Genomic DNA, 25,309 nt, shown 5'->3' with positions numbered 1-25,309 from the left:
ACTAATCTGTGTGTTTGTCAAAATATTGAACTAACTCAAAAGTCGTTCGTAAACCAAGATGGAAACGCATGTGACAAAACTGGAATATCTGCATAAGCTGACCGCTTTGACTTTTAGGAAGTTTATCGCAAGATGTCGGGGGATGTTTTGCGCGACGAGCCGCTGATATGCTCTTGGGCGAAATGACTTGCTTGTCGTGGCGAATGCCTGTAAAATTCCGGCCTAAGTTAAATCACATAGTGTTGTAATCTTGCCGGTGGAATCATTTAACATCTCAAGTGTGTGTTGCCAGCGGTGCAAAATCCGAGCACGGAAATTATTCGTGGAAACTGTATCAGTGCATGTACCACTACCAGAACCACGAAGCGAAATAATAAATATCGTTTTAACAAAGAAATAAAACTATTGAGATTATAATTGAAAGATTCTGAGGGAATACGTGATTTTAATAATAATTGAAATGGGTGTCAGGGCAAGTACTGTAGCACAATCTGCAGGAGGCAACAGTCAGTCGTCTACTGGGACCAATGACACTACGATGCAAGGCTTTTCTGTGCTTCGTTCCTTGCCTGGAGGTGTTGGCGTGTTGCAGCATCAACAAGGAAGTCAGTCGCAGACTTCTCGAGTATCAGGAGATAATAGACAACGTGCACGTTCTCTCAGTTCTGTACCGGATCTTTCTTCAGGAGAACAAGGTGCTCTTGCTTCAACTGTCGGTGTTGGAGTAGCCCAGGCTCTTGGATTGCCACAACTTGATTCAGACGATGCAGATGAAGATAGTGGTAGAGTATATGCCGCTCACAGCTTGCCTTCTCACATCTGGTCCCTTAACGGTAGGTTGGCCCAGTGTATAGAGTATCGACATAATCTATATCCTTTTCATCCACTTAAATATAATCTACTGACAAGTAGCTTTCGTGGAATAAAATTAAATAGATTTTTTTTTTTCTTTTTTTTTTTTTTATATATCTAGAATAGTATATTTATACGCTTTTGACTATTATAAATGATATTATAAATGTATATAGTTTATTTTGCTTTGTATAGGGTTATACGAGAAAAACATTACATAACAATTATTGCTGGTAGATTCTTAAAATTGCTATCTTCAAGGGCATCGCATAATATTCTATAGAGAAAATAGGTCTAGTTTTTTATGCTTTGATCTTTTTCTCGTAATTTTTCAACGACAATTAACATTCTCGTATTCCTCATTAAAACGGAGAAAAAGTCATTTCGAGTATTGTTTCTTTCGATTTTGCATTTCTAATGGGAAACCTAGTCGTTAAAATTAATGTAATTTTGATCAACTTGATAAGGAGGTTATGTTGTATCCGTAAAATTTCACATAGTTAGCTTTGCCGCTTGCGATCGCGGGTAGGACAGGGGGCGTTTGTTTTGGCGCGTGTGTAGTGCTTTGCCACGTGTTCTAAAATAATCTACCAAAATTCTTTGATCATTCGTCACGCATATTTTATGGGAAAAGATTGGAAAAAAGGCCCATAACTCGTTTTACAATAATAGGGATAATAACATTTCTTTGTGTACAAAAGAAAACACAATTTCTTTCTCGATGCGATGCATCAAATGTTTTGCTCCAAATTTTTACATATGTTTTATGAATATTTTCATGATTATATGAGAAAAGATTTTGAGGAATTTTCTCGCGAGTGAGAAATTTTTTCAAGCGCCTTTATTTTATATCATGTAACGTTTCTGTACTTCTTTATATAGTCAGACATAATTTCTAGTCTCTTACGAGAGCTATAATAGATTGTTCTTTATTTATCTCACAACGATGAAGCTTTACATGATATATATGGAAAGAGGCCACTTATTGGTAAGTGGAATTCAGGAATTTATTGAGAAGTTTAAAGAAATTACTATTTCTAGCAATTCACTATGTTTTGTCATACAATCCGCGAGAAACAATTCGTCACGTCGCATATTTACGATAGAATTTCCAATACAACGAAGATACACTTATTTTATAGGTTTTATTATTATTATTATTTTTTTTTTTTTTTTTCTTTTTTTACAAACAAAAACAATGTTAATGAATAAGAAAATACGTCTCAATTTTTTCACTCTTATATAAAAACGTAAAAAGTGTAAGTTATTTAAACCTCTTATAGGCGAATGACGTCATATAGCGTCAAACGAGATATTTTCATAACGCTAAAGTGTCGTATCAAATGACTATTATATATAGAAACAACTATATTCAATGTCAGTTGTTGATAGGATTTTAATATTAGGAATATTAGAGATTTCCGTAGATCGCTAATTAAAATACATTTACTTAAAATTATCCATAACCTATGTATTTTGATTAGATGATCTATTAAATGCCATGGCTCGGTCGATAAAGTGTTAAGAACATTTTAGAAATGATCTTTTTCGTTAAAAATTATATATGCGGCGTTAGTTTCGTTTTAAAGAGGTCGCTATACGTGTTGCCGGGTTGGTTGGCCCGGTAACCGTACACAATCGATGATTGTTTGGCTTATGCAGTGTAAATTTTAAATAGTGATAATTGAAAATGATATAGGAATGGTCTTAAGAGGGATATAAAATCTCGACATGGGATGGGTCGGTCAACGTTAGGTTCGGATTATTATGGGAATTATAGTGAGCTCGTGTTTGAATGAGTCTGAGGCTGAAGTTGTGCCTGTACACCGTGTGAGAAGAGTTTTCTATGGTATATTTTTTTTTCTTTCTAGATATACATTGTTTAATCAATGTACACATACTCAATACATATATTTATGTTTAAGGTCTAAAGTGTCCTGTATGCTCTAAGTTTATCCTACCGGATGATATTGAGTGTCACCTGGTAATGTGCCTGACCAAGCCACGTCTCAGTTATAATGGTGAGTTATAATTGTTATATGATAGAACATATTTATATTAGTAAATATGACTTTTAATAAATTTTCCTTCGCCTTATAGAGGACGTATTAGCAGATGAAAAAGGGGAATGTGTAATTTGTCTCGAAGAATTACAGCCTGGTGATGTTATTGCCCGCTTGCCCTGTTTGTGTATATATCATAAAAAGTACGTATTTATTTAATGCATCAGTTACCTCCTGTGTTGTATATTACTTATTGAACAAATTGAAAACATATATGTGCTTATGAATGATATCATATGTTTGAATTATATTTTCAGTTGCATTGATAAATGGTTTCAAGTGAATCGTAGCTGCCCTGAACATCCTGGAGATTGATTTGCGCTTTGAAGATTACAGTGGATAAAGAGTTTGGCCCAGAGGACACTTATGTCAATGGGAATAGGAATGGAGATAAAGAAAGAAATTTGAAAAAAGCTAGTCAAGGTGACTGCTAGTCCGCAATGGTGGTTGGTGCATGCGGTGGTTGTTCAACAGAACAAGATACACTAAAATTTAAATTGAAAACGGACGTTTGATTAAATTCTCGACTCTATTATTACTAAGGAGAGGACTTAAAAACAAATCGCCATAAGTTTCAACGATACAATGCTATTAACTATACGTATCTATAATTAATCTATTATTGCTCTATCGCTTATTATCAATTGTACCATATTTATAAATTTTACTTAGTTTTACAACTTGAAGTCGATTTAGCATTAAGCAAAACAATTTTTATCATTACTGATGATTATTTTTTCTTTGGAAAGGGGAGATACAGGACAAATCGTAGTCAAAGGACCTGCCCCATGCAGGTGAGCTCTACCTTAGATAATTTAGTTGTATTTTTAATGATTTTACTATCACGACAATGTATCGTTTCTGTTATCTGTTGGGAGATGAGTGCTAGAAAGGATATTTTTGATACTTTCATAAAAGGGGAGCCAGGATGTATAAGAATTTCAAGCAGAGGACTTGTCGCAATATTGTTGATGCTGTAGTAAAAATAAAGGTTCTGATTTAACCTTCTCTATTGAAATTTATGCTAATGTGATAATCTCTTTTATGTTCTTAGAGAATTGGCATTCTCCGTGTTACTAAAATGTACATATGATAATATTAATTGTAAAGCAACTACCCTATAATTAATCCCTTTTATATATGATAAGGATAAACATAACACCATGATAGTTTTTGTAATGCAAAGATGCAGGTCTGTCAATTTTCCAGTAATATACAAAAACTCACGTATACATATTGGGATCGGACATGTATTGCATAAAGTAATAACTGTAATAAAACGATAACAATTTGAAAATACGTAGAGAAAAGTAGTAAAAATAAAATGCAATGTGGATATGTATTATATTAATCTTGAGTGCAATTATAAATTCCAAATAATATGTAAAACGCAGCGACCATTTCTACGATTTCGAATTCGTTATTCGGTAGAATGTCTAATGTACAGGTAAGTATTGTGTATCATCGGGGAAGGAAAAAATTCGTTTCTATTGGAAGTCTACGAGGTTTAATAATATATGATTTTAATTATAGTACTCAACGATTACGGTTTCGATAATTTTTGATTTGTATAAGACACACGTGACAAGAAAAGAGGAATATTAATGGAACTCTGTGATTTTATAATATATGATCTAAGAAATATCGATATACAAGCGATATATTTACGTCATCAAAGGGAGACCAATACGTTCGTAAAAAAGATGATCGTTTGAACATAACAACAAACGTAATTATCATATCGTATGACATAACGAAATGATTTGTTTATTTCGTTTGGAAGAAAATTTATTTCTTATTTATTTTGCAATATATATTTACGATATAATCGAAAATTTCTCAAAGAAGTATTACAGGATTGGCTGGAATTGTAATATGAGAAATATGGAACACCGTGGATTACTTTAGGAACGTTCATAATTTTGGAGACGTTGGATAACTGCCGTAAAGTGCCAGTAGAGGGGATACTCGATTAAGTAGAGCCTTGGAGAGTTTTGAGGTTATAAAAGACCTTTTGGAAGAAAGTAACGGCAGTACCGAAGGCTATTAAAATATTTTCCAGCAACGTGAAAACATCTTCCTCATCAAGGAATACACAGCTATGAAATTGGTTATGTGAGAAGCAAGACGTTCTCGCGAGTGAATTCTATGTCAATAACATGTCGGTTCCAAATATCGTTAGGGTAATGCGGGTGCATAGGCTGGCGGATTTGGATGTCTGACAAATATTTATGAATGTATGGGATGATTTATTGATATTTACGTTTGAACATGGTGAAGGAGAAGCCAAATTCAATCCGTATCTACGATTCGGAGGGTTATAGGCGCAGAGCTGCATGCATCTGCGTCAAGAACGATCTCGAGGATGAGGTAAGCCAACAGATGGCAGTCTGGGTATCCTTACTAAAATTCACATGCAACATATTTTACAATTTTTATTTATTCTAATATGATTCCATTTCTTTAGTTGGATTATTAAAAAATAGTCTTCATTCACCGCAAGAATCATTGTTTAAATTATATTTTTTAGGTTCTTTTGGTTACGTCCAGTCGAAGGCCTGATAGTTGGATTGTACCTGGTGGTGGTGTAGAGCCTGAGGAAGAACCAGCAGTTACTGCACTTCGAGAAGTCAGAGAGGAGGCTGGTGTACTAGGACAATTGGGTCGTTGTCTTGGCATATTTGAGGTTGAAAATTAATATCTAACTTTTGAAATATTTCCTGGAAAAAGTTTTGCAAATTGCACCTTCTTTATAATCTCTAAGAGATTACTTTTTAATATTTTTTATGTTATTTATGAACAATTCGTACAGCAATGCGATACATTCACTTTTTAAATCGTAGAATGTGGAACACAAACATAGAACACAGGTATGGGTAATGCGGGTAACCGAGGAGCTGCCAGAATGGGAAGATTCACGTGCTATCGGTCGGAAACGGAAATGGTTCTCTATATCAGAGGCTCTGCTTCAACTGGCAAAGCACAAGCCCGTCCAGCGCTCGTATTTACATAGCCTCCACAATACTAATCCACGGCATAATCCTAATATTCCACCATCTCACCAACTATTCAAGTGATAAATATTTCTAGCAACAATATCCATTTTAATAAACACAGTTAATATCACACGCCACTCATTTGCAAAAGCAAATGTCATTGAGATTTGATCTATTTGCTGCTACTTTACCTCTTCTCCTAAAGGGATTACAATTAATATCATTGTATTTTATACGTAAAATAATATTATACTTACTGTCCTTATTATTATGTTTATTCATATAGATTGTGTTAATAAACTGGTCCATAAAGGAGCAGTTTCACTAATTTGATTTCCTATTGTTGATAAAAATTTTATAATAAAACATTTTAAGGATTTTTGAGTTACAAGTTTAGTAAGTATATGATCTGCATATATAAAGTTCACGTATTTTCTTATCGTTAGTTATTATACATATACATACATATATATATATATATACATATATATACATATATATACATATATATATATATATATACATATATATACATATATATATATATATATATATATATATATATATATACACATACACACGCACACCCAACGTGTGTGTATACATATTTCATACATGTATATATTCGATATATACCAAGACGTGCGGTATATTATATAAAATACTTAATGTACATTTATTACATTATGTGTTTATTTGGATGTACACCATAGCACAAGTATCATGTAAATAATTAGAATTTGTTGAATGTATTATAGAATCTGAATTAAAATATTTCATAACAAATATTGTAAACGTTCTAGGATACGATCTTGATTTTCCAGATAAAATACATTAATAATTAGTCTTATATTTAGCAAAGGTGTGTTGTTGAAGATACATACGTACTTGTGTTTTAACATTTTATTTATAAAACATTTTAAGTAATGAAAATGATATCTAGCTAATTAATAATTTTAAAGCAATCATGATGATATCAAGCGACAACATTGAAGCTTTTCACCACCTTTCGCTCATAGCGTATATGACTTCAGCGACAGGTATGGACAAAATATGAACTACAAGCGCAATAGGGAAACACTCTCCCCACTATGCGTCTATTGCATCGGTGTATAAGTTTGTTTAAATTACATATCCCTCTTCGCGCGTAGTAAAAAAAACGAGTTAAGCGTGTGACAGAAATTTTTGTATGTAGTAAAAATAATAATACTTCTGAAAAAAGAAAAAAAAAAAACTATATAACAGATTATACTTGTAAGTATACAAAATTCCTCTTAGGGAGGGATTAATAATGGAAACTGTTTGATCATTGTACGAAATTGATATATTTTGTTTCTAATTAAACTTATACAAATAGCTAAAGCGTATTTAAGGGAACCATTAGCACGATTGTTCTATTTGCGATAGAAATGAAGTATAATATATATATAAAGGATAGTAGTAAGAACAAAAGTAGAAAGAAAATCGCTGATGCATATCTTGAATTCCAAAGTATGTGGATATAAATAGAATAGAAATATAATATTTAACCTGAAAAGCGTAAATAAGAATAAATAAGAATAAATGAAAATTAATAAGAATAATAAAGATCTTAGAATTTTTCAATGCGTTTCTTGAAGAAATTATTTTAGAACTTTATTATATTTAATCTATTCATTTATTCAAGTATGAGTAGCAATTTAAAATTTAAATACTTTAATGTTTAATTAGAAATAGATTTAAAAGATTTTGGAAAAGCATTGAAATATGCAGCCATTCGCCCGGTGATACTTGCGTTATACGATATAGATTTCGATATATCGCAAGTAATACCGACCCAGGTCTCACCACGTGGAGGTTGCTGCTTATGGAGACCCATAGGTTGAGGATGGCTCAGTTTCGCTTGTAATCTAGAGATTATCTATCGCGAATGTCCTCTTGTTCATTCTTTATTAAAACTCGTGTGTATCCATTCTTTACTATTTTCACGTGAGAAAAATAACTATTAAAAATATCTTTAAAATAAGTATTAAAATATTTAAAATTTTCGAATAATTAAAAACGTGTATGAAACAAGAAGATCTATTATAAAAATAATAAATGCAGTCTGTGCGACTGTTAAAAAAAGCAAAAGCTTTGCTAACGAATAATGACTCTAATTACTGCATTGCACGCAGTCGATGCAAAAACACTTGCTATTTAAATCGCGAAACGCGAACGAACGAACATTGCTTCTACTTTGTGATATTTTTATTTTAGCTATATAAACACCTGATTATTTCATTACTACGTGCGCGATTGCAATGAAGTTCTGAAACAGAAAAATGCAAACAAAATTATTAGTATCATTAGAAATTTTAATTTTATGTATAAACTATTCTCGAAAAAAAAAACATCATTTTTCGACCATGATTTTTTTTTTCATAGGCAATAAAACTTTTAAAAAAATTCGCAAAAACTATGTGCTCGAGTTAAACAATAATCTTTAATATGAGACTTTGTTCGTCAAAATCATTCAAACAATTACGCTTTTATTCATTATTGACATAAAAAACTAGGGGTGATGACTGCCTTAAGTTTCCAGGTGGAAAAAAAAGAAACCAAATCCGATGTCGAGCGTGAAGCGATTAACTTTTGGCGAAATAAATTTCGGTAAACGAGCAGGTGTTTTTAGAAGAGAACTTTCTTGCGTGTAATTTCAATAGCATCGTTATGCTTTACAACGTTACACGGTTTCCATGTCGCTCTACCGTAGAGATAGAGAGAGAGAGAGAGAGAGAGGGAGAGAGAGAGAGAGAGAATCGAGCTACGCACGTGCAAAAATTTACCGTAATCATAATTGTTCCTTCCCTAATTACGTGTTCCACCGTATCTATGCGTACGAACTTATTTTACTTCTATTTCTAGAAAAGGATTCGCGTAAATCATCTTTCAGCACGAGTGAAAAGAATATTCGTTGAGTCATTCTAAATAATATTCTCTTTTCTTTCTTTTTTTTCTTTCTTCACATTGTGACGTATCATTAACGACATGATTAACCTTTTTAGACGAATCTCCGTTGCTTTTTAATTAAGTAATATACTCTATACTTTTGTGTATTTCGAATTGATTATAAGTTTTAAGATTTCAAGAAAATTCTAACCCTATGAAAGGTTTTACCTTTCAATTAAAACGATAAAAAGCTAACTAACGTTTGTTACAAGTGAACTCGTTTATGCAGATTCATATTAAATTATTCTTACACGGTTACTAGCAAAGGATCAGCTAAGCGGTACGAGATCGCGTGAGATTCTATGCTAATCCTTCATTGGAAATACGTGAAGAGTAATCGTCGTTCGTTCTGCGAGAAACACATCGGATAACGTTTTACGTACGGTTGGTAAACCTAAACAATTTTTTTTTAAATAGAGAGAGAATCGACATTGGGTTTGTAGATTGGATCAGAGTTCAACCCAGTTTCGCGAGAAGGAGAGAGAAGAGTGAACGATTATGTACTTACTTACACGCATACGTATATAAATATACATAGAAAACAAGAAGCATTATATGTCATAAAAGATAAGGTATGTAAGTGTCGCGTCATTTACATACAATTCGTTTCTTTCTTTCGTGAAAGTTTCGCGTATAAATAACGTCTGTTAGGAAGTAGGAACACGTTTGTGAGTAAAACATTGGAAAGATTTTGAAACAAACAAAAACAATCCGATCGACTTCAGGGTAGGCTGCTGATTACCGAATTAACATTTGAGAATAAGTGTTTTTCGAAACTCTTAAAGTTTCTGTGGAAAAAAAAAGGAAAAACAGTTGAAACGAATATTCGAGTCAACACGAGTCTCCACTTTCTGGGAACATAATTCCGAGTGAAGAGTAAGAGGAGGAGGAGGAGGAGGAAGAGGTGAGACATGGAAAAGGAGCTCCGTGGGAACGCTTATAAAGGAAGGAAGGAAGAGAGGAAGAGGAGATACGAAAGTAGAGTCTCTAGGAAAGACGTAGAGGGCTGCGAAAGGACGAAGAGACGAGAAGTGAGGGAGTGAGGGAGAGTGTGTGTATGTGTGTGTGTGTGTGTGTGTGTGTGTGTGTGTGTGTGTAAGGGGGAGAGAGAGAAAGAAAAGAAGGGATCTACAAGTCCCCACTATTAAATTGCTCGATGAGGGAGAAGAGAGGTAAGGAGGAAGAGAAGAGGAAGAAGAAGAAGAAGCTGCATTGGGGGCGGTCAGACTGTCTTCGTTCTCAGTAGATTTCTAACATTCGCATGGTAGACTTTGATCCAAATGAAAGATAATTAAAAGACTCGGTGAATCCTTCGAAAAGAGAGAAAGAAAAGAAAAAAAAAAGAAAAAAGAAAGATCTACTACTTAAAAGAATTCCGAAGGAATTAACTATGGATATACAATTCTGATTTTCTTAATGTTCTTCTACCGGAAATTATAAGAAGTGATTATTAACTGTCAGGGAAAGGCTAATCTAAAACTGTCAACGGAGCCGAAGAAAACGTTCATTCAGAATACCGTTTTTATTTGTCGAGACAATAGAAAAAGAATCCCATAATTAGAGGATTCAATGGTAGTGTAGAAAGAAAAAACAGAAGGTATAATACTTGGGGCGGTTCGCCTTGTCTCGAACACACACACACACACACACACACTATATTTGAGAGAGACCAGTCACGAAAAGCAACGACTCACGAAGAGAGTCTTTAAAGAAGTTAGAAGGAGAACCTTCAGGAGAGTATACCTTGGGTTGTCTGACCAAGAAGACTTCATTCGTTAACTCGGAGTCCAATCGTACGGACAGATGGATCATCGATCTATCTTTAATAATTCGTAGATCGAATATGTCAAATTGTACAATAGTTCATTCTCACCCATGTGATACATTGGAGGATCAAAGTGTTCCAACTTGTGGTAAAGTTTACCACGTATTCTAGACTCGACCTAGACTCGGCAAAACTTTCGAAGCAGAAGTAATAAAGATATTTATATATAAATACATACACATACACACATATATAAATATATATATAATTTCTCGAGAGAAAGGAAGATATTATTATCCTTGGATGCATTTTAAAAACATTTCAACGCCATTTTGACATAACGGAGAAAGAGAGGGAGGGAGAGAGAGAGAGAGAGAGAGAGTGTACATTATTAAATAAAATTGAAGTCGAACGATTCGCGTATTTAATTGCGGTCGAGTTTTTAACATGAAATACAACGATACATAGATATCTAAAAAGGATATCTCTTGGGAGAGATAAAGGGAAACTTTCATCGAGGTTTCTCGTGCCAGATAATTTCTCGATATATTCGCGTTTATCGGTTCGATGCTCGTTCTATTTGTGCTTAAGGAATCGAACGGAAAACGTTTACGCGAGAATCATCTTTGGCACTTGGAATACTACTTTCTGACGAAGAATTTGCCGCAAGGACGAAGATCAAGGATCTACAGGAAGTTCTTCGTCACCCACGGAGTCTGCATCTTACCGTATATTTTGAGCTACTTATAACGGATACCGAAAGATATATACGAAGCCGATAACTATTTTAACAGGTAAATAAAAATAATAATTTTATGGATCAAACGTTTTCGATTCATACAACAATAAGTTGTTTTAAGCTTTAATTTTTTAAATTGCAAAATTTATCGACAAAAAAGAGCAAAATTATGAATTTATTATATCGCAAATTTGATCTGTAATAAATGTAAATACGCTCGATCTTATTCCACAATTCATGCACCATTGATTTTTATAATAAACCACCGTGACGACACGATACGCGTATGTTTTTTTTTTCTTTCCTTCTTTTTTTTCTTTTTTTTTTTTTTAACTTTAATATCATTACAAGAAGACAGGTAGATCGATAAATCATGCAACGTCTACGACTATGACTTTTTCATTACAGCGACCGACAACATCGTCGTAAAACTTTCGAGCATCTCGTAAACGCAAACGATTTACGATTAGTAGTATTGAACGGTCATCAAGAGATGATCAAGAACGATTTCATCGTTGGATACATTAAAAGGAAGGGACAAATTTTGTTCGATCTCTTTTTATTTGTAAAAAAAGAAGAAAAAGAAGAAGAAGAAGAAAAAAGGAAATCGATCGAAGTGGCCCAAAGCGGATGGAACACGAAATTACACTGATCGATCAATCGAACTAACAAGGTAAGGATTAAAAATCTCTGATGCGAGATAAAAAATTCGACTTTTTTAAATTTTAATATCCAAATGATTGTTTAGCAAACGAAGAAAAAATTAAAAAAAAGAAAAAAACAAAAATAAAAACAAAAAGATAGATTATTAGAAATGAATTTCGAAGAAAACACAAAATAAAAAAAGGAAATGTTTCCGTAAAAGTGGATAGAGAAGAAAGTGTATAAATAAGACGACAAAACTAGTGTACTGTACTCGTATAAGGAATACTTCCATTTTCATTGACAGGATAGCATATAAACATTAGAGAAGGAAAGACGCGCGTAAAATAAGCTGTTTGCCGGCTCGTTAACACTACGCTCGGTTACGTTAGCTTAAGATCGTTGCCACCTTTCACAAATGTCAATGTCATCGTCGTGCGCGCGAGCGTGTTCACTGTCGCCGATGCATGGCTCGGTGCACGCGACGCACGCAGACTTTCGATCTCTCAAAGATCAATGCTCTCCTCGTTTTCTCACTTATATCTTTCTTTGAATTATTATACCAATTAACGATTAAATGTTTCAACAAGAAAATAAAAACAAATTAATACCATCTGTTTCGATTGTCATAAAGAATGATTTTTTTTTTACCATTATTATTAATGAATCATTTCCCGATAAAAGCTTTAGATTGACCTGGTTTATCGTACAAAAGAACGCATCCATAAGAACGCTAATGATTGTATAGACGATCGTAAATCAAATACATTGCATAGGAAACGTTCGAAGCGTTAGAAATCGCGATTTCATTGGCAGTCCCTTCCTTCGTGACGCGACTCGTTAGATCGGCCATAAATAATTATGACGCGCGAACGAGAGCGTTTCCTGAGAGCACATGAGAAGCAAGCACCGTTATCGAATGAAAAATAGAAAAAAGAAGAAAAATAGAAAAAAACACTTTAATAATAATAAATCTATGAAAGAATGATGGTCTTGAGGGAAAAGGGAGAAATCAATTTTTTAACTCTTTCAACGCAACAACCATCAGCCGAACTAATAGGTATGTATGTATAGTGACACGCAAAAATGATCCTTGCAATAAAGTCCATTTACTTTTATGTGAATTTAAAATGCAGAAAGAGAGAGAGAGAGAGAGAGAGAGAGAGAGAGAGAGAGAGAGAGAGAGAGAGAGAAGAAACAATTATTTTTACGCGTCACTGTACATCATAAATGGTTAAAGTGTAATTAGCTGTCAGTTCGAGCCGTCAGTTGGTTCTTGTAGATTGCTTTGAAGCAACAGGACGAAATCGAAATTGTTCGACGAACCTTCGAGACGTAAAGACTATTATTTGGCCTCGGTTACAACTAAGAGAATATCTCCAAAAATAAGTATTTCCGTTAGTTCCAATGAAAATCATTCGTATATAATAATTGATCAGACTTAATTGATAGAACTTGACCTTCTCTTTTCTTAGATCCACCGTTACTCAAGATGTCCGTTTTAGGTTTAGGAATGATAACTAGGAAGGTGTAGCGGATAGATAGATAAATTAGGAGTTGTCCGAAGCTTTAACATGAATTTCAATATGCTCATTGAAATATTATTCCTTGATAGCTCGAGTGTTCCGAATTGTCTTAATTCAAAAATATTATACGTACATGTATAAGATAAGTAATTGCCGTAAAGACCATTATTTGGTTTGTCTTAAATTTGATTGGTTCGTCGTATCAAATAATATAGTTTGTCGAAAAACAAGGAGAATATGTTACGTGTAGATGACAGTTCTCCGACGGTAAAGATATCTAAGGCCATGAGAAGTGCCGCTATGTCCCACATAGAAGCTTCGACGGTGGACGATTCTGGGACGTCCGGTACGTTCAGTTATTATGTATCTTCCGGGACCGACAGTGTAATCCCGGCGCTAGCCTTAGGTCTTTAACATTTTTGTTGGCCCTTGTTCGATCTTTTTACCTCGGCGGAACTCTTTCACTCAAATAACACTACTTTCAAGAGCGGCTTCATGCTCAATTAATTTATACCTCATCCTTGTTTTTCTTTTTCTTTCTCTCATTCTTTTCTTTTTTTTTTCTCTCTCTCTTGTAGAGCCCGATGAATTCGAGGTATCGGTTAATGGTCTCAATGATGTCATCGTCAACATCGATTCAGGAAGAACATTGAATTTATCATAGAATTTCTACGTAAATTCGAAACAAGCGTTAAATCGTTTATAGATCGAACAATTCTTGAGAGCGTGGTAAATGACAAGTAGTGGATTACTGGCACATGTAATGTACTTTTTAGGATAAATGCTCTCCCGCATTGTCGTCCTTCTACGGAACAAAGTAGGTATGCTTGGAGTGCCGGAGTGTGGAATCGGCAGTCTCGAGAGCCGGTTCACCCACCGTTCGTTCATCGAAAGCGAGCGAACGAGGAAAAAAAAAAGGAAATATTGTCGAGTAGCGTGGGCGACTGAATTGATCCTCATTCTATTTACCACATGGAATTTCTTCGATAGTTCCGCGTTATTTAATTAACTATTAACTATTAATAACGAAAAGGAACGATTAAAAAAAATATATAAATTATTAACGAACAAAACAAATTTAATTTTTATCGTAATTCCATAAATCGTATGATTGGATGGATGAGTGGGATTGAGAACGATTACAAAAGAAAAGAAAAAAGAAAAAGAAAGGAAAGAAGAAAAAGAAATAATCGTAAGACCGAGTGAATGAGTGCAAGCAAATTTTTTTCCATAATCTTGTAATCAACTTTCGTTTTTGTTACTCCTTTTAAAGCTCATTGCATACTCGTTGGAATATCTAATTATATAGCCATTTAGCATATATCGTATATATAAGATAGGACTACCTGTCGTGAGTTTGCCGAAGGTTATTCAACCCGTCGACATCTCGTAGGAACGAAGTAACGGGTCTGGGTAGTCTCGTGCAAACTAAACGGGGGACCCTCTACGCATCGGTTCGAAGCACTGTGCTGAGGCGCCTTCTGAGCTTCTCTCTCTTTCTTTCTTTCTTTCTTTCTCCTTCTTAACACACCGATACGACTTTACTCGTCTACTCGACGTCCACCTCGAGTCAGTCAGCCGTGTACCATTGTCGAAAGATCGTCGACGATCTTAAAGACAGTGAATCACGATAAAGTTTCGATTTCTTTCATCGGTTTTTTCGCTTTTAATTCTTTGTTTCTGTTTCCTTTACTCTTTACTTTATTAATATTCTTATTATCGTTATCTCTTTATATATATATATTTCTCTCTATCTCTATCTCTCAATTCTTTCTGATCCTCTTTCGGTGACGATAAAACGAGATAAATATCGACAGATCGCACGGCAATTCACGCGGAAAATTCTTCTTTTCATTCGTTCCGCCTCGTTTACGTTTCTTACGAATAAGTGTACGCGCGTGAACGATATTGTGCGTCGGTGTGATGTCCATTCCTGTGTCAATCTTGAGAGCATTTCTTTGATTTTCAGGTAAGCCTTTTAACGCATTCACGATAAACATCTTTAAATTATTTTTAATGTTTTTTTTTTTTCTTTCTTTTATTATCTTGTTTATATCACATAGATACACGTACTTCGAATCGTCGATGATTCGAGATTGCCGTAAGATCAAAGAAAGTTCTTGATAAGTTGCTAGTAAGATCGAGTGAAATGCAAAACGTACAAATCAAATTCGTTTTTTCTCTTAGTAAAATATTTACTATCAATAAACACTTCCGAGATATTAGATATAGTTTCTAATTCTGAGATCGAAGAAATAGAAAGCAGTTCAATTGAGCGAATGATTTTTTTCTCTTTCTTTTCTTTTCTTTTTTTGTTACAAATTTTTGGCAAAGAACTTGCTACGTGAGGATTTCAAGTAGAACGGAGACAATTTATATTGAAATCGGACAGCTGTTTTAGTCGATGCGTTAACGGTACGTTGAACGAACCAAAGAGAGAGAAAGAGAACGAGAGAGAGAGAGAGAGAGAGAGAGAGAGAGAAAAAGGAAAGAAATTTCAAATACTTTCCTACGATGAGTAATGAATAATTCTTTCCATCTTTTTATTCGTTCACGATCGTAGAACGTAGAGACGTCCAATGCACGCGACTCATGCAAAGTGAGAGAGGTCCGAGAAGAAGGATGACTGGTACCGTTACTAGACACAAATATGAACGAAAAATGCAACGGTAAAAAAGAGATTCTTGAGCTTTGATCGACGATCTTTTTAAACATAAACATCTCAATAAAATTATTATCTTCGATCGATGATCATTTATCGAATATTATCATAAAGATTCGATGAAAGTCGATAAGAATCCAAACACCCTAATCATTTTCCGCGTAACAAATTAATACAAAATGTTAAATGCTTAAAACATTCGAAAATGCCTGATTGATGATTAACCTGTTAGCTGTGTATTACGATTATACTCTGCACGAAGATATAGTAATATTTTTTTTTTATGACGTATATACTCGTCATGTGGAAAAAGTAATTATCATTCAGCTATTTAAATAGTTATTAAATAGGATAAAACGGAATAGTTTCGTATGACGGGTAGCTAACGGGTTAAATAGAAATTCCTAAATTGTTCAACGAGGAATGCCTGTTTGTACTGTTAGAAAAATATTAGTTTATTATGTGACCATGTACAAACAAAAAATAATTTTACTTGACAAAAACAAAATGGCATTGAAGATGAAATAAATGAAATAAATAATGATCACAATTTTCGTGAGCAAGAGATCGATGCTCGATAATAAGTTTAAAATGCTAGTGACGCCATCGAGAGAAACGATCGAAACTCGAGAATCGAATACGAACGACCCTGTCGATCGAGACCTTACTCGTTAAACTAGCAATAAAGGATTCGTATCGTGATCCAAACGATCACGCCGTTTCCTTCTGACCAAAGCGATTGCAAAAACGAATCTAATAATTTCTCATAATGTTTCTTTATTTCTTCGTTTCAGAGTACGAACTAGGATGGGTCTATTCAAGATCGCGTTGATACTCTTGCTGGTAGAATTCAGTCATGCCAGGCCTCAAACAGCCGGTAAATTTTTTTCAAATATTCCGTGAAAAGTTATTGTCTTGAGCCGTGAAAGTAATTAGAAACAAATAAAGAGAGAGAGAGGGAGAGAGAGAGAGAGAGAGTAATGTATACGAGTTAGATTTTTTGAACAACAAAATGGATTAATAGACAATTAAGTAAATATATTCGATATAATAATGATAATGTAAAAATTCATGCAACATATGAAATTATATAACGTAAAAAGTTTGATGCAATTAAAAGCAACGAGATTAAATACGATCTCTGAGAAGCATCCATATTCAATGAAGTAAGTTAACGTAGACAGTTAAAAGAGCTAAGAGATTTCTTAGCCAATTAAGATGGGTTCTGTCACTTTCGTTTGTTCACTCGTTAGAGGATCTCTCCCTCTACGAAGGAAAGTTGTATATTGTATTTTCTTTTTTATTTCTAAACGAACGATTATCCGCGTACGCGTGGTTAACGCAATAAAAGTTTCGTTAGAAAATTTCTAATCGATACGCGACTATCCTTTTCCTTCCTCAATTTCGAAAATTTTCGTCGATGCATAACGATGAGAGTTACCTCACATCTATCGCCTTAACAAATCGACCATATGTAGTTACCTACAATCTGCATACTTCGCAACTTTGAATAAATAAAGACTGACATTAACAGATTCGAGAAACACGTTTGATGACGTTAGTTGTATTTTTTTTTTCTTTTTTCTTTTTTGCAGAAGCGGAAACGACTTTACGACAGGAAGTAACGACTGAGGCGAGCAACAAGGAATGGAAACCACCAAGATCGACGGAAAAAACTACCGAAAATGTTCGTCGAGGTGACAGCAGGTATACGGAGAACTCCGGAAATAGTAGAAAGTCTTACATTATCTATTATCGCGATACTAATGCTAGCTCGTCGTTCAAAAGTAGAAATAGTAGTAGCAGTAATAGTAGTAGTAATAGTAGTAGTGGTAATATCAGTGGTAATAATACTAGAGAGGAGGTAAGTTTAGGATCGGTTGATTCCGTTAGGGGCTCGTTCGACTGGTCCAAGTTATTAAATAGAGAAGGATATTTTCGAAGGAATAATCTTACGAATGAATTTCCATATCGTACTGCTAAACTATTAAATCACGATAAACACGATAGATCGATTTATGCGTCCCGTCGTTTGAATATTTCGAAAGTCGAAAATTTAGTTAAGCCGAAAAATGTAGTAACCGGACTAGGTGATCCTCGTTATTCCAGGCTCGATAATTCTCAACGTAAAGCTTTGAATAATTCAGGAAAGAGAAGACTCGAAACGAATGAACTGGCCTTGAACCAGAATTTAAAGTCAGAAGAACAAGTAGATATACTGGATCGCAAAAACATCGCAGCAGCATCGACTTATAGAAACTCTGTCAAGGTCAGGCATCATGGTAGTACTCCTGTGATGCTTTCTTCCAACCGGTTTGATCAAGTCGGTGCTGTGAAGCATCTTACGAATACCATATCGAGGGATCGTGGGAAGTACTTTACTAGATTGACATTCACTGAGAGAATTAAAAATGATCAAGGAACTTTTTCTAAAGAGAATGTTAATGACCTTAACGAATCGACGAAGAATTCGGAATTGTCGACGAACGTTAGGAATATTGTTTCTCGCTATCCTTCGATTAATTTCATGAGACAGGATGTTAATGTTGGTAAAAAAAACAAAACTGATGTTTCCCAATTGGAGGATCAAATCTTTCCTACTGATTCCTTTTTAACAAATTGGCCAAATGATTTTCCAAAAGATGCCGAAGATCTTTATAATTACGAGAGATACACGTCCTTTCCAGAGCAGATTCAAAATACCGATCAGCTGATTAGTTCTAGCAGTAACAACAATTCGAGTGTCCATCATCGAATACCTGCCATGCAAGCTGGTATTCAGGAAATCGTTCAGTGGATGAAGATTCCAGCGTTTGCCTCGAATAAAAGTCAAATGTTGGAGGACGACGAGTTCGATGGTCCAATCAGTGTTACTTTTAAGCCACTTTATGATGATCTCGAGCCCAATCTCCCTTTGAAAACTTCGGAAAATGATAGTTTTAACCCTAACAATGGTAATACTTTACTCGATAAATTGATAGACGTCTCACCAGGATGGCAAACGTCCACGACAAATTATGATCTAATTTCAACGGCGTCTTTGCCGCAAAAGAAGCTCGGATATAAGCCTATAACGCAAATAACGCAAAACACGGTCGTTCATATTTTGAAAAGTCACTCGAAAAAGTCTAACAGCACTTTGGCAGGGATAAAAGATCTTCAAAATAATTCAAAGCCTATTACTTCTGTCCAAGGTTCTTCCGTTAGTTCAGATTCACGACCAAACGTAGAGTTAATGTTCTTATCGGAAAAAGATAAGATCAAAGAAAACGTTAAGTTCGATGAGAATTGTCCTACCATCATGATAAATTCGTTCACCAAAGTAAATAATACGATTCAAAGTAAGGAAGGATGTACGGATTTGAATATTATCATTAATTCACACATTTTAAACACTAACGTGATAAAGCCCGTGGAGACGATCATCGATGACCCCAATAACGTGAATTCGTTTGCAGGTGAAAATAATAAATATGTAGGATCGATAGAAAATGTTTACCCATCCGTTCAAACTTACAATTACGAGCCTTCACCAACCGCAATTTACAATCCTCCCTCGTACCAAGATGATTATATACCTCAGAAAGACGAGATATTTCAATCCGAGGTCTCCTCCGAACCTAACTACGTTTCTTCCGACGTACCAACACTTCAGGTTGTCCAGAATACTCAAGTAAGCGTGGCGAGCTTGAACGATCAACCTAATGACATTGATGGTTGGATATTTTCCGAAACACCAGGCGAAACTTCAGAAGGATCTTCTGATTCGGTTAATGACGCTGTATCTCCTTTGGAAGATCAAGAACAACTTGCTTCCATCGTTAGCGATTTTTCTGAAAGTCAACAGGGAAATAGTAACGGTGGTATAGGAAGTTTGCAAGCCGCAGGACTTTCAAATCGTCCTAGTTTGCCTAACGCAGTGTCACAGTTGATCGGTAATCGTCCTTCCAGTGGTTCCGCTTTAGGATCTGTTATTAGCAATGACGATGACGACGACGAGGACGACGACAACGACGACGAGGACGACGACGACGGCTTTGATCTATCCCCTAGTGGTGTTTTGGAATCGATAACCTCGACCTTCACGTATCTTACGTTCTTCAATCCATTGAACTACAGCTTGTTCAGTCTAGCCGCTGCTCCTTTTGCCGCCATCGCTGCTGGTATTTTAGGAATAGCTGCCTTTATATTTCCTTGGACGATTCCAAGTGCCTTCGATTTTGGTCGATCTTCTGACTCTATTACGATCAGATTTAGGCCTAATCTCGATGAAATCGTTAGACACTCTTTGCAAAAATACGAGCGACTGAACGAATGGAAAAGTAAAAAAAGGAAGAAACGAGATCTGTTCTCTTATCTATGACCAACTAAAATTGGTATTAACTATTGTAGATATTTATTTAATCGATAAGTATAATATTAAATCGAAATAGAGATTGTAATCAGTAAAAAGGAATTCCTTTATTTCATAATAATTAATGTTAATTAATGATTTAATTTGAAGTGACAGGTATCCTTGATATCTCCTTAATAATTTCAATTTTTCTAGATATATAATCGCATCGAAACAGGTCAAACTGATCATCGTCATACGCAGTATGAATTTGTAATATGAATAAAATATTCCAAGTAAAAGAACCTTGTGATTTTATTTCAGTTCAACCGCATTGCGTGCGAGTTCATTTTAACGTGAAATTATAAGACAAAAGAATTGCCGAGATATTTATAAATATATAATTCATTCAAACGACACATCCCATGTCCTCATTTCCTTGAAATAATGCGGTAATATAGATATTATACAGACGATTTTAACTATCCTTTTTCGTCTAAGGTAAGACCATTAAAAATCTAACGCCTAAAGCACGAAATATTGTCCGTTATTGAGATAAAAATCGCTGATGATACTAAACGATAATATTAATTATCGTTAAGAACAATATTGTGGAACAATATTGTTCTAGAAAACAATAAGCTTTAACAGAAAAATTACTCGCACATGAAACGTAACGATCTCACACGAGATTTTCATTTCAGTGTTCAACTGACGAATGAAACGCAACGCCAGCTGAAAGATCTCCAGCACATCAACCAGTCATTAAGAACGGTCGCTACGCAATTGCTAAATGTAACGGGTCATAACGAAGGGATTAAAGAAACGAAAATTGAAACGAAGGATTCGAGATTGAACGGGAAGGACGATGCATCTTTCGTGAAGGAAATTAATGCGGAAATAAGTAATCTCGAATCGATGGGAGTTAATTTTGGTAGACCTATGAATTCGAAATTTGGTTATTTTGAGAGTAGTCATCCTGGTCAGGCAATGGTCATGACCGAGGAAGAACTCGAGAAGGAAATGAGTTCTACCAGATTGATGGCAGGTTATAAGAATCATCCGACGACAACCGGCGGTATCTCGACGTGGATTTTATTAAATCCACCATCGACGACGACAAAGAGCCTCACCGAGAACGATCGACCTGCCACGCCGAAACAATCTGAGAACGATGTAAGATATACTTTAAAGCCGATCGTGACTCATGGGAGAATAGAGATAAAGAATACGAAGAACGAGCAAAAGGTAACGTCACAATTACCATCGACTGCCTCGATAGAGAAAGTCGTCTTTTCAAGTACGAAGAAAGGTACGAATAATAGTACTTTGAAAAAAATTACTCCTGGTAATAATTCCTCGAAACAGGACGAGACAACGCAATCTTTGGCTAAGTTAGAAGCCATCGAAAGTACGACTTCGAAGGTATCACGTACAACCGTTGCCTCGGCTGCGGATAATAAAGTAACGTCGACAGTATCGACGTCTTCAGGTGCGACCACAAAAAGGATTCAAATTATAAGATCGACTTTAAAGGCAAAGCCCACGACGACTCCTAGACCCACTGTTCCAAATAAATCTGGTACAACGGCAGTTAAAAGACCTCAACAAGGCAAACCTAAGCCGTCTCAGACGAAAAGGACAACGGTGAAACCTGAAGTATCGAAGAACGACAATTCCTCCTCGACAGCTAAGGTTGAAAAAGTTACGTTCAAAGCGGTGCCGATGATTACAACGCCACGAACTATGAAGAATGAGATAACGGAGAAACCGATATTCGTCACGAAGATCAAGGCATCCGTTCTAATGGACACTCAAAAAACTGCACCTGTGAACGTTGATGTTTCTACCGTTTCTAAAAGCAATTTTTCAAATACCGATTTAATCGAGGTACCGATCAAATCGAAACCTCTTGGAACGAGCGTAAGTAATGTCTTGAAAGTGCAATTGAAGAAGCCAATCGACGAATCCACTCAAATCGAAATAGAGCCAATTAAACAGAACGGGACGATTCAAAAAATGACGGAGAAGAAACAATCTGACAATGATATGACTGACGTTGGCTTAATTAATCTCAATGGTTCTAGCATAGATTTGAAATTTGATTTTAATCCTGAACTGACGAAGATCAGTACCGAAACGGATAGTTCAGCAGATTCATTGACAACGTCCTCCACTCAATCGTCATATACGACAACGAAACGACAGAGAAACTCGAATAAGAGGAAGAAGAACAAGATTAGACGTCGAAGGCCATCAAGCACGACACCGTTAACAACAACCACGGTTACAACGACAACAACGATAGCTCCTTCACCGATTGACGAAATAAACGAAGTATCGGCCGAACCGATTCTTTTGGACAACGCTATTCAAGAATCAAAGGTCGAGCCAGAATCCAAAATAACGAATAATATTACGAAGACGAAGAAGAAGCCGCCTCAAAAGGGAATCAGTACGCAGATCTATAATTTTCTTAGCAGAGAAGTAATGCCCAGTTTTGGGGTGATGTCCTTGCTCGGTCTTGGCCTGGGATTAGCTTCCTATTTTCTCTATCCTTTTGGTGGAACAATCACGCGAAGAAATTATGAGGTGGAACCGAATTACAAGTACAATTTAGATGAATACGGAGGTAATTATGGACAGAACGAAGAGGAAGTATTGTCGAAAGTTCTCCAAGGTATGACCAATCATGAGAATAAGTTTGGTGCTGGATCAGACGGGATCAAGGATTTCGATAAAAATTATTATCGTTATCATCATTATGACGGTGCGTACGATACTCAATCGATAAGAAGGACGGATCAAAGATATCCTTTACCATCGTCATCGCCAATTTACAAGCCAACCGAAAATACAGGGTCTGTGTTAAAATATCGTAATACCGATTACAGATATTCCGAAGTACAAACCACTCCAACTTATTATGATCCACAAAAACATAACGAATTTGTGATTGGTCAAGATAATACGGGAAATCGACAATTCGTTGTCGGTAACATACCTAAAGATTATCCATCCTTTACCGACAAACATTCTACTTTATCGACATCTAATAAAAAAGATCCCAACGTTTTCCACGAATCAACGGAAAGTGGCTTGACGCAATTTGAGCGTGACATAGCTCAAGGTCTCAACTTTCCACCAAATACGGTGAACGGACAAGGCTATCAATCGGAAACGCAAACTTTACGACCCGAAGATGGTTACGAGGAGATCGAGATCACACCTACTGCTGTGGCCGTTGAACATGGACCTAGATCTTTAAAGATAAAACGTTCGATCCTTAATAAAGTGAATGTTATTAATCGTTCTTCCAGATCGAAAAGGGATTCCGTTATTCAAATAATCCCGTCAAGACATGAACTAGAAAAAGAACAAAAAGAAGAGGACCTTAGCAATGAAATTCTGGATATTATCGACTCTACTTTATCTGGCGGCGAAGAGAAAAAAATAAAAGACAACGAGGTTGACGATTTTGTTTCATCTAAGAAAAAACTTCGCGAGGAATCTCATAAGTATCATAAGGAAATAGATTCGAGAAATGAGATCCAAAGTAACGAGACCGAAAACGACACTAATTCGAATAAAAATGTATTCGACGACAAGACGGAGACCGTAGAAAAAATAACGACTGGAAAACAAATCGATAAAATGGAAGAATATTCGGGCAATGGGTCTTTTGCAACTTCGACATCTTCGTTGACGAGCGAGGTGTCTGATGCAACTGAACGCGTGAAAGATATCGAAGAAACGACCGTCGAATGGTTCGAAAATACAACGACGAAAAAATCGACCGAAGAAGAAGAAGTAGGAGGAGGATTCAATCTCTTCAATTTTGTCAAAAAAGTAGCTGAAATTAAGTTTAGATTAGGCTTGACGATTTTGAAACACGCAAGTGAAGGTTTCGCGAGATATCTGGGACACGTGCAAAAGAGGATCAATGGCGAGGAATAGGATGTAACGTACGTATAATGTTACCTTTCGAAATTCACGAGTAGAGAGAATTGTATGTGATTGAAGATGCGACCAAATTGTATCGTCTCTTCTTCTTATATATCTGCTTCAGCGTGTATGTTTTATTTTAGGATTACGTAGAACCAGTTTTACACGTTTGTGTCTCAATATCAGTCTTATTTTAAGCTGATCGTAAATAACTTAATAACTTAAATACCTTAATGACGGCGAAACTATCGCGATTATTTTTCATAGACAACTCGTCAATCGAGCTTTAGGAATATCTTTTAATATCGTTATGACGATCAAGAAAATCTAACGAATATCAAAACGATGTTCTCGTGATTGATAGTAGATTTGGCTCAATTCAGATGTTGACGCTTATCACTGTGAAACCATGATGCTTGCAAGTGAAAGGGATAAGGGGGAGAAGGAGGAGGAGAGAAATAACGGGATTTAGTCGTTTTTTTTTATCGGAATTTTATTGTTTCAAAGAGAAAAAGAAAAAAGAAAAAAAGAGAGGAGTTACCGAGAAAACACGTTTGAAAATGGTAGTGGGTATTTTTTTTTTATAAGACTGTCACCCCATGTTTACACACACGCAAACAAACACACGCGCACGCACACGTTGTTTTATTGAAAATTCACTTTATGTTACATTTCCATGTACGTGTGTCTTTTCCCTCTCGGTACGAGGATATATAAAAATCTAGTAGAGTGTTTATTACGTATTTATAAATAAATAAATAAATAAATAAGTTAAAATAAATATTGCTACGCAGTATTCTGTGCCGTGTAAATAAA

General features: G+C 35.4%; 3 protein-coding genes across 6 annotated transcripts; all 3 read left to right on the top strand.

The window, feature by feature from the left end:
• The first annotated feature begins 29 nt into the window (after positions 1 to 29).
• Positions 30 to 3,937, top strand: LOC118450218 (E3 ubiquitin-protein ligase ZNRF2). 2 transcript variants are annotated; one of them, XR_014982014.1, is made up of 5 exons: positions 30 to 833; positions 2,778 to 2,873; positions 2,953 to 3,058; positions 3,173 to 3,709; positions 3,794 to 3,937. XR_014982014.1 is itself a non-coding variant. In XM_035885779.2 (4 exons), exons 1-4 carry the CDS (start codon positions 461 to 463, stop codon positions 3,228 to 3,230), a joined length of 633 nt encoding a protein of 210 aa, XP_035741672.2. In that variant the 5' UTR covers positions 30 to 460; the 3' UTR covers positions 3,231 to 3,937. The 2 variants fall into 2 exon arrangements, 1 of the variants encoding a protein (XP_035741672.2); XM_035885779.2 differs by having other exon boundaries at positions 3,173 to 3,937.
• An 845-nt stretch (positions 3,938 to 4,782) lies between these two features.
• Aps (diphosphoinositol polyphosphate phosphohydrolase 1 Aps) lies at positions 4,783 to 6,246 on the top strand. The gene is given in 4 exon segments (XM_035885780.2): positions 4,783 to 5,285; positions 5,446 to 5,601; positions 5,759 to 5,975; positions 5,978 to 6,246. Coding segments are annotated over 4 exon segments (531 nt in total). The 5' UTR covers positions 4,783 to 5,186; the 3' UTR covers positions 6,037 to 6,246.
• Positions 6,247 to 10,119: 3,873 nt separating this feature from the next.
• Positions 10,120 to 25,264, top strand: LOC118450223 (uncharacterized). Of its 3 annotated transcripts, none has more exons than XM_035885783.2 (5): positions 10,120 to 11,440; positions 11,794 to 12,058; positions 17,010 to 17,092; positions 17,811 to 17,922; positions 21,253 to 25,264. In XM_035885783.2, exons 3-5 carry the CDS (start codon positions 17,023 to 17,025, stop codon positions 24,503 to 24,505), a joined length of 3,435 nt encoding a protein of 1,144 aa, XP_035741676.2. In that variant the 5' UTR covers positions 10,120 to 11,440; positions 11,794 to 12,058; positions 17,010 to 17,022; the 3' UTR covers positions 24,506 to 25,264. The 3 variants fall into 3 exon arrangements, with proteins under 3 accessions (XP_035741676.2, XP_085511668.1, XP_035741678.2); XM_085655542.1 differs by lacking the exons at positions 10,120 to 11,440; positions 11,794 to 12,058 and adding exons at positions 15,117 to 15,522; positions 16,117 to 16,222; XM_035885785.2 differs by lacking the exons at positions 10,120 to 11,440; positions 11,794 to 12,058 and adding an exon at positions 15,117 to 15,522 and having other exon boundaries at positions 21,253 to 25,263.
• Positions 25,265 to 25,309: the final 45 nt, after the last annotated feature.

Source organism: Vespa mandarinia, chromosome 3, assembly GCF_050613455.1.
Source record: "Vespa mandarinia isolate Hongniang chromosome 3, ASM5061345v1, whole genome shotgun sequence".
Classification (NCBI taxonomy): domain Eukaryota; kingdom Metazoa; phylum Arthropoda; class Insecta; order Hymenoptera; family Vespidae; genus Vespa; species Vespa mandarinia.
The sequence above is the reverse complement of the archived record's forward strand: the minus strand, read 5'-3'. Positions and strand labels throughout refer to the sequence as shown.